The 10,611-nt window shown below is 43.3% G+C and overlaps 1 protein-coding gene across 1 annotated transcript in view; it reads right to left on the bottom strand.

The window, feature by feature from the left end:
* Positions 1 to 7,123, bottom strand: part of LOC121306099 (trichohyalin-like) — an 11,671-nt gene extending 4,548 nt beyond the window's left edge. Inside the window, exons 1-4 of the mRNA XM_041237803.1 lie at positions 6,340 to 7,123; positions 5,535 to 5,664; positions 3,022 to 3,108; positions 1,798 to 2,880 (exon numbers count right to left, since the gene is read on the bottom strand). Coding sequence (XP_041093737.1) covers positions 1,798 to 2,880; positions 3,022 to 3,108; positions 5,535 to 5,664; positions 6,340 to 7,107 — 2,068 coding nt within the window. The 5' untranslated portion in view covers positions 7,108 to 7,123. The remainder of the gene's footprint in view (positions 1 to 1,797; positions 2,881 to 3,021; positions 3,109 to 5,534; positions 5,665 to 6,339) is intronic.
* Positions 7,124 to 10,611: the final 3,488 nt, after the last annotated feature.

The following is a 10,611-nucleotide window of genomic DNA, read 5'->3' as shown; positions in this document are numbered from 1 at the left end:
ACACACACACCCCCTGTCCAATACTGTCACACACACACACACACACACACACACACACACACACACACACACACCACACACACACACACACACTCCACACACACACACACCCTCACCAATAACACCACACCCACACCAACACACACACACAGTGACACACACACACACACAATTAACACACACACACACACACACACACCCTGTCCACACACACACACACACACACACACACACACACACACACACACAGCACACCTCAAATGAGAGGATGCAGACAATCTTCAGAATGTATCACATTAATCTTATTAATGGTATATAGATTAAGGATATGGCAAGTTGACTTTAAATAAATTCTTTATACAACAATATGAGGTAAATTACTTACAGTTACTTCATCAAGTTTTAGAAAAAGTTATTTCACACACAAAGCATGCAAACTCCATAATGAACAGTTCAGTTCTATGAGACTCTGCTCCAACTAACGAATTTAGTTCCATGAATAAAATGGGTGCCATGTGTAAAGAAAAAGTTAATATTTTAACGTCTTTTTTCCAGATTTAACTTAAATCTTGTATTTTTTCCCCCCAGATTTATAAATGTTGTGAAAATAAATAAATATATTTTTATCCAATAACACCACCACCTGTCCAGTAACACCACCCCCTGTCCAATAACAACACCCCCCCTGTCCAATAACAACACCCCCCCTGTCCAATAACACCACCCCCGTCCAATAACACCACCCCTGTCCAATAACCCCTGTCCAATAACACCACACAACCCCCCTGTCCAATAGCACCACCCCCTGTCCAATAACACCACCCCCTGTCCAATAACACCACCCCCTGTCCAATAACACCACCCCCTGTCCAATAACACCACCCCCTGTCCAATAACACCACCCCCTGTCCAATAACACCACACCCTGTCCAATAACACCACCCCTGTCCAATAACACCACACCCTGTCCAATAACACCACCCCCCTGTCCAATAACACCACCCCCTGTCCAATAACACCACACCCTGTCCAATAACACCCCCTGTCCAATAACACCCTGTCCAATAACACCACCCCCTGTCCAATAACACCACCCCCTGTCCAATAACACCACCCCCTGTCCAATAACACCACCCCCTGTCCAATAACACCACCCCTGTCCAATAACACCACCCCCTGTCCAATAACACCACCCCTGTCCAATAACACCACCCCCTGTCCAATAACACCACCCCCTGTCCAATAACACCACCCCCTGTCCAATAACACCACCCCTGTCCAATAACACCACCCCCAGTCCAATAACACCACCCCCTGTCCAATAACACCACCCCCTGTCCAATAACACCACCCCCTGTCCAATAACACCACCCCCTGTCCAATAACACCAACACCCTGTCCAATAACACCACACCCCTGACCAATAGCACCACCCCTGTCCAATAACGCCACCCCCTGTCTAATAACACCAATCCCTTTCCAATAACACCACCCCTTGTCCAATAACCCCACCCCCTGTCCAATAACACCTCCCCGTCTCACTGCTCTTGACTGGGTTTCTGTGGTGCTGCTCTATTGCTTCTGCTACTGTGTACAATACTGTCCCGATCGCAGCCCCTTCTCTCAGCGCTGCTGCTACTGTACTGATCACTGCCCTTTGAGCTGCTCCTTCTCTTATTGCTTCCTTTGCAGCGTGCATTACTGCCCCTAGCGCTGTCTCTTCTCTTATTGCTCTGGATACTGTGTGTAATACTGCCCCTGCCTCAGCTCCTCCTCTCAGTGCTGCTGCTACTGCACTCATCACTGCCCCTAGTGCTGCCCTTTCTCCTCTCGCTTCAGCTGGCTTTTCATATGTGCTGATAAACTCATTGTCTGTCTCTTCTTCTGGTCTGATGATTTCCTCGTAGCGCTGCCTGACTGCCTCCATCTCTCTCCTGTGTTTCTCCTCACACTCTCTCCTCTGTTTCTTCCCCTTCTCGATGTAATCCTCCTTCTCTCGCTCCGCCCTTTCTCTCTCCTCTCTCTTTCTCCTCAGCTCTTCCTCCAGTTTGATCGTGTGATTCTCTCCCTGTTCTTTCCTCAGCTCTTCCTCCAGCTCTCCGATCCTCTCCTCCAGCTCTCTGATCTTCTCGTCTCGTTTCTGGATTTCCAGTCTCCTCTCTCTTTTCGTGTTCTCCAGTTCTTTCAGGTGCTTTGCCCTCAGCTCCTCCTCCTCCCTCAGTATTGTCTCTTCCTTCTCCTTCAGTATCTCCTCTTGTCTTTGCCTGATCTTTGCTTCTGCTTGCTGGTACATCTCACTGGTGTAGTAGCTGCCGTTGTTTCCCTTCACCATGTTGTCTATCTTGTCCAGGAGCTGTGTGACCTGAGTGCGATCGCTCCTGTCCTCAGTGTTGAGAACATGATACCTGTTCCCACATTTCTCAACAAGCTGCTGGAGCTCCTTGCTGCCTATCTGAATATAATCCTCAATGGTCTTGCCTTTCAGTTTGTCACCGTGTGTGAAAAGCAGCATCGTGTAGCTCCTCACAGCCTCCTCACTGAATATCTCCTGGACTGTCTCCACTGCTCTCCTCTCTTCCTCTGGGAATCGGCCCACCGGTATCACCAGGAGGAAAGCGTGGGGTCCCGGGGCAGACAGAGAGACACAGCTCCTAATCTGGAGTTTGTCCTGAGAGAGCTCTGGAGTGTCGATCACAGCAACAGGTCTCCCAGCTACTTGTCCTTTTCTCTTCTCATCCTCCCTTGATACTGCAGAGGAGCTGGCTTCAGATCTGAACTCCTCTCTGCCCAGGATGGTGTTTCCTGCTGCACTCTTCCCAGCCCCAGTCTTCCCAATCAGCACCATCCTCAGCTCAGGGGGGCTGGGAGGCGCTTGGTTATCTGCAAGGGAAGAAACAAGCATGCTTACCACCAGAATAAGCATTTGCTGAAATATTCCAATTAGGTTTCAGTTCTGTATTATTTCACCTTGATAGAACAAACTAATTTATATCCTAGAAGAACAATTTCAATCTCACTCACTGTTGGGGTCGATGATCTCCTTGCTATTCCTTCTCTTGACAGGCAGCTTGAATTCCTCTGATTCGTTCTCCACTTTGCTTTCAGACACTGCAAAAAACAAGACAGGTCCATTCCCACCTCACACAGCATACACTGTATATATATATATAACAGCCATTATTAGCTAGAGGAAGACAGGTCCATTCCCACCTCACACAACATACACTGTATATATAACAGCCATTATTAGCTAGAGGAAGACAGGTCCATTCCCACCTCACACAGCATACACTGTATATATAACAGCCATTATTAGCTAGAGGAAGACAGGTCCATTCCCACCTCACATAACATACACTGTATATATAACAGCCATTATTAGCTAGAGGAAGACAGGTCCATTCCCACCTCACACAGCATACACTGTATATATAACAGCCATTATTAGCTAGAGGAAGACAGGTCCATTCCCACCTCACACAGCATACACTGTATATATAACAGCCATTATTAGCTAGAGGAAGACAGGTCCATTCCCACCTCACACAGCATACACTGTATATATAACAGGCATTATTAGCTAGAGGAAGACAGGTCCATTCCCACCTCACACAGCATACACTGTATATATAACAGCCATTATTAGCTAGAGGAAGACAGGTCCATTCCCACCTCACACAGCATACACTGTATATATAACAGCCATTATTAGCTAGAGGAAGACAGGTCCATTCCCACCTCACACAGCATACACTGTATATATAACACTGTAGAGGAAGACAGGTCCATTCCCACCTCACACAGCATACACTGTATATATAACAGCCATTATTAGCTAGAGGAAGACAGGTCCATTCCCACCTCACACAGCATACACTGTATATATAACAGCCATTATTAGCTAGAGGAAGACAGGTCCATTCCCACCTCACACAGCATACACTGTATATATAACAGGCATTATTAGCTAGAGGAAGACAGGTCCATTCCCACCTCACACAGCATACACTGTATATATAACAGCCATTATTAGCTAGAGGAAGACAGGTCCATTCCCACCTCACACAGCATACACTGTATATATAACAGCCATTATTAGCTAGAGGAAGACAGGTCCATTCCCACCTCACACAGCATACACTGTATATATAACAGCCATTATTAGCTAGAGGAAGACAGGTCCATTCCCACCTCACACAGCATACACTGTATATATAACAGGCATTATTAGCTAGAGGAAGACAGGTCCATTCCCACCTCACACAGCATACACTGTATATATAACAGCCATTATTAGCTAGAGGAAGACAGGTCCATTCCCACCTCACACAGCATACACTGTATATATAACAGCCATTATTAGCTAGAGGAAGACAGGTCCATTCCCACCTCACACAGCATACACTGTATATATAACAGCCATTATTAGCTAGAGGAAGACAGGTCCATTCCCACCTCACACAGCATACACTGTATATATAACAGCCATTATTAGCTAGAGGAAGACAGGTCCATTCCCACCTCACACAGCATACACTGTATATATAACAGGCATTATTAGCTAGAGGAAGACAGGTCCATTCCCACCTCACACAGCATACACTGTATATATAACAGCCATTATTAGCTAGAGGAAGACAGGTCCATTCCCACCTCACACAGCATACACTGTATATATAACAGCCATTATTAGCTAGAGGAAGACAGGTCCATTCCCACCTCACACAGCATACACTGTATATATAACAGGCATTATTAGCTAGAGGAAGACAGGTCCATTCCCACCTCACACAGCATACACTGTATATATAACAGCCATTATTAGCTAGAGGAAGACAGGTCTATTCCCTCCTCACATAACATACACTGTATATATAACAGCCATTATTAGCTAGAGGAAGACAGGTCTATTCCCACCTCACATAACATACACTGTATATATAACAGCCATTATTAGCTAGAGGAAGACAGGTCCATTCCCACCTCACACAGCATACACTGTATATATAACAGGCATTATTAGCTAGAGGAAGACAGGTCCATTCCCACCTCACACAGCATACACTGTATATATAACAGCCATTATTAGCTAGAGGAAGACAGGTCCATTCCCACCTCACACAACATACACTGTATATATAACAGCCATTATTAGCTAGAGGAAGACAGGTCCATTCCCACCTCACACAGCATACACTGTATATATAACAGCCATTATTAGCTAGAGGAAGACAGGTCCATTCCCACCTCACACAGCATACACTGTATATATAACAGCCATTATTAGCTAGAGGAAGACAGGTCCATTCCCACCTCACACAGCATACACTGTATATATAACAGCCATTATTAGCTAGAGGAAGACAGGTCTATTCCCACCTCACACAGCATGTATACATGTAACTTATTAACCCAGTTAAGGTTTTCAAAATGTTATTAAACTGTAAGACTCATTCAGTTCAATTGTGGCATTGTGAGAGCCTGTGAAAGATTTCAAAATATTGTACCTTCAGAACAATTTTAAACAAACTTACTCTTGGGTGATAGGATTTCATAGCTTTTCCTTCTCCTGACAGGCAGCTTGGATTCCTCTGGCTCTTTCTCCAGCTCCTCTTCCTTCATTTGCTTCCACAACTTCTCCATCAGCTCCTCTTCTTTCCTACTCTGTTCCTCCTCATATTTCTGTTTCATCTCCTCTTCTCTCCTCCTCTGTTCCTCCTCATATTTCTGTTTCATCTCCTCTTCTCTCCTCCTCTGTTCCTCCTCATGTTTCTGTTTCATCTCCTCTTCTCTCCTCCTCTGTTCCTCCTCATATTTCTGTTTCATCTCCTCTTCTCTCCTCCTCTGTTCCTCCTCATATTTCTGTTTCATCTCCTCTTCTCTCCTCCTCTGTTCCTCCTCATATTTCTGTTTCATCTCCTCTTCTCTCTTCCTCTGTTCCTCCTCATATTTCTGTTTCATCTCCTCTTCTCTCCTCCTCTGTTCCTCCTCATATTTCTGTTTCATCTCCTCTTCTCTCCTCCTCTGTTCCTCCTCATGTTTCTGTTTCATCTCCTCTTCTCTCCCCCTCTGTTCCTCCTCATATTTCTGTTTCATCTCCTCTTCTCTCCTCCTCTGTTCCTCCTCATATTTCTGTTTCATCTCCTCTTCTCTCCTCCTCTGTTCCTCCTCATATTTCTGTTTCATCTCCTCTTCTCTCTTCCTCTGTTCCTCCTCATGTTTCTGTTTCATTTCCTCTTCTCTCCTCCTCTGTTCCTCCTCATATTTCTGTTTCATCTCCTCTCCTCTCCTCCTCTGTTCCTCCTCATGTTTCTGTTTCATCTCCTCTTCTCTCTTCCTCTGTTCCTCCTCATATTTCTGTTTCATCTCCTCTTCTTTCCTGCTCAGCTCCTCTTTGTGTTTCTTATTCAGCTCCTGTTCCTTTAGTCTAATCCTTTCTTCTACCTGCTGGTAAATCTCATTTGGGATGTAGCAGCCTCCACTTCCCTTCACCATGTTGTCTATCTTGTCCAGGAGCTGTGTGACCTGAGTGCGATCGCTCCTCTTCTTATTGTTGAGAACATGATACCTGTTCCCACATTTCTGAACACGCTGCTGGAACTCCTCGCCAGCTTCCTCAATGCGCTGTTCAATTGTCTTGCCTTCCAGACAATCCCCGTGGGTAAAAAGGACCATCGTGTTCCTCACAGCTCTCTCACCAAACAGCTGCTCGACTTTATCAAAGGATTCGCACAGGTGTTTAACTACAGCTTTCCAGTATTCATCGCTGCGAGTGTCAATAATATATTTTGAATACACCTGCATCACCAGGAGGAAAGCGTGGGGTCCCGGGGCAGACAGAGAAACACATCTCTCAATCTCGACCCGGTCTGTGTCTGGAGTGTCGACCACAGTCACCCGTCTCCCAGCCACTTCTCCTGTTCTCTTCTTACACTCCCTTGTTACTTTTGAGGAGATGATTCCAGATTTAAACTCTTTCCTGCCCAGGATGGTGTCCCCCGATGAACTCTTCCCAGCCCAGCGTCCCCCAAGCAGCACGATCCTCAGCTCAGAGGCGCTGCGCAGCTCTTGAGAAACAGTTTCTTCAGCCTCTTGTTCTGCAGCCATGATCCCTCGCCCTGTTAGAGAAAGAACAGTTTGCTCCTCTTAGAAATGAAAGGTTTCCATGTGAAGCCCTGGGTTAGTTTCCTCCTCTTGTTGTGGGGCTCTGCTGAAAGAACACTCCCTGTCACACACAGCACTGGCATGTTCCTGTATGACTGGAGCTACTGTACCAGAAAGCTCTTCAAACACACAGTGCTCATTAATCAGAGCACCAGTGAAGTGTCTGGATTGTTTGTCAGCAGGTTTGCAGCATTAGCAGTTTGATTTCTTGTTTGTTCGGTCATGTGCAGGTGTAACAGTGTCTTAATAATGTGTCCAGAGAAGCTCAGAACACTCTTTTACACTCCTCTCCCTTTCTTCACACTAAATATTTAATCAGTTTTAGACCCACAAGAAATCTGAGGTTTCACAACTATTACCAGGACTTTCCAAATATTCTGAAAAAAATATCAAAGTGTTTAAGGACACTCAATAATAGGCACAAATAGCCGTCTTAGCTTATCTCTTTAATAAATGAAAGAAAATGTAAAATGAAATGACAGATTTGTTTTCATCAGCTTAGAAACTTTCCAAACATTTCACCTTAAATGAACTGTTTATAATAAATCGATTTTTCCAGTTTGTTCCAAAGTGGGATTGAAGACTTTGTTGCTGAGAGGAGAGAATTTTGTACAGGACACTTCAACAGATTGAGTTTCCAAGCCAGCGGACCAAAAGTCTAAGGAACCGTTGAGTATAATTCCAGTTGCATTTTGCTTTCATTAACTAAATTCATTAATTGGAACACATTCACATATAACTGAACTGTTCATTATGGAGTTTGCACGCTTTGCGTGTGAAATAACTGTTAGTGAAACTTGATGAAGTAACTATAAGTAATCTACATCATATTGTTGTATGAAAATTTTCTTTAAAAGTAAACTTGTCATATTCCTAATCTATATACCATTAATAAGCTTAATGTGATACATTCTGGAGATTGTTTGCATTATCTCAGATGTACTCTGTGATTGGATGTGGGCTGATGTGTCAAGAGACAGGCCGTGTCAAATTTCAATTGCCTGCTAGTCAAGCATGAGGGCAGCGAGAGGTTTTTGAATTGTGTTTTGTGCTTAGAGACTAAGAGATTTACTTTGTAACTTCTGATTTCTGTTTATTATTTGTGTACTTAATGAAATACTCCCACTGTAAGAGACTAATTGAAGATGTTCTTTAAGAATAAATACATAATTACAGTAACTCACCTGGATCTGGTGCTGAACTGCCCGACGCCATCTCTGCCTTCTTTAGCTCCTGATATTAATGAAATGCTTCTGCTTTGTACACTTGCAACTTGATAAGTTCTACATATTGATTTAGGTACATATTGATTTAGTGGCACCCCATAGTCACATGGCTTCTAGATTTGATTTCTTAGTGGGAAGTATCCATTACTGCCCACAGATTTGTTGTCTTATCAGTTTCACTAAACATAGATTTGACATTTCAATTCGACTGCACCTGGCATGTATGATCGTATTTGAATTAGGTGAACGTTGCTAAAGGCTATGACTGCTGAGGGCTGCCGGTAGCTGCTGTTTATCAATGTGTAAATATGCTGCTCCTACAGAGATACGATACATGGAAAAAATGAGTCAACCTGAATGTGCTGAGGGGTGATACTTGCACTGTACGTTAAAAACTGATTTAACAAATGAGCTGGATCATTTACAATGCTGTGATCATTAGAATATATATAGATCAATTTAAAGTGTATCACTGATTTTCACTGACCATATATTTGCTATCTGGAGCAGTGATGTGCCCTGGACACTTACAACAGGGAATGCTATGCAAGGTTTACAATGATCCTTTTCACCAGGCTAACCAGGCTGTGTTTGAAAGGTTTACAATGATCCTTTTCACCAGGCTAACCAGGCTGTGTTTGAAAGGTTTACAATGATCCTTTTCACCAGGCTAACCAGGCTGTGTTTGAAAGGTTTACAATGATCCTTTTCACCAGGCTAACCAGGCTGTGTTTGAAAGGTTTACAATGATCCTTTTCACCAGGCTAACCAGGCTGTGTTTGAAAGGTTTACAATGATCCTTTTCACCAGGCTAACCAGGCTGTGTTTGAAAGGTTTACAATGATCCTTTTCACCAGGCTAACCAGGCTGTGTTTGAAAGGTTTACAATGATCCTTTTCACCAGGCTAACCAGGCTGTGTTTGAAAGGTTTACAATGATCCTTTTCACCAGGCTAACCAGGCTGTGTTTGGAGTGCCCCACCCCTTTATTTTTATTAGTGTTTTATGTTGTCTTTAGTGTGTTAATGTTGGTGTTTATGTATAAAATACATGGGATATAAAGATGGGTTACGAATACAAGTGCTTAAAATGTATATGTGTATTTAGGCATAAGGATTGCACAGCACTTCACATGCAGGTAAAATGTAATAATATGTGAGCACGGGGAATTGCACTTTATTAATTCACATGCAGTTGTACCGAGACTCCAACTGAATGATTGATTAGCAATCGAGTCTCGGTACAGCTGCATGAAAGCAGCATGTTTCACTCACTCGGGGTTGTGTGATCGTGAGTGGAGAACGGGAGAGAGGAGAGAAGAGAGAGTCTGTTAACAATTGTTGTTTCGTGCTGGAAGCTCAAGCATTGACTTGTTTTCTGTCTGTCCACTTTGTTTGTACTGAACACAGTATTCAAGATGAGGTCTTACTAGTGCATTGTACAGTTTTAATACCTGAGAATGGATTATGTCTGGAATGTAGAGCAAAGGAAACAGTTGAGCATTTGATGGTTGAATGTGTTCGATAGAGGGAGGTGAGAGAAGACATGCGAAAAGGAATTAGGGCCTTTAATATTTCAAATGGTTTAAATTTTTAAATGGTATAGGTGATAGAAGAAAAATAAAAAAGAAAGCATTATTAGAGGTATTGGAAAATATATTAGAAAAACCGGAAGATTCAAGAATATTTAACATATAGAGATTTAAAAAGTTTAAGTGTTCACAGCAGCTTTAATAGCCAAATCTGAACAGTAGAGGGCGAAAATAAGATTCCACAGAAACCTGGTGGCCATAAACTAAACAGAAGCAGCAGTCTGGTTCTCTGTGTGGGCTGGGAGTAAGCTGCATGGTCCAGCAGCACTGGAGAAGCTGGTAGTGTATCAGACAGGGCTGAACTCTGTAGAAAGCTTCTGACTTGCCTGGGGACTAGGTAGCTTCCACTAGTTTAACAGAATATTCTCATAATTAGGATGTAGCAGCTTAAGACTTAAAGGCAAACTGTTAAAAAGGAGTAATAAACACCGAAAAAAATTGAAAAAGATCTCTTGCTTATGCTGACGTTGGTTTCAGGATGCAACAAATCAACACGTACCTGAAAGGCAGACGCAGGCATTGAAATTTGCAAAGGATTTAAAACATTTTGTGTGACCTGAGACAGGCAAGCATTCACTGCTTTCACAAAATAAGTTTATGGAAATGCATTCTCTAAATGAATTTTATGAAA

The sequence above is a fragment of the Polyodon spathula genome, chromosome 46 (assembly GCF_017654505.1).
Source record: "Polyodon spathula isolate WHYD16114869_AA chromosome 46, ASM1765450v1, whole genome shotgun sequence".
Taxonomy (NCBI): Eukaryota; Metazoa; Chordata; class Actinopteri; order Acipenseriformes; family Polyodontidae; genus Polyodon; species Polyodon spathula.
Note: the sequence above shows the minus strand (reverse complement) of the source record. Positions and strands in the feature narration are given on the sequence as shown.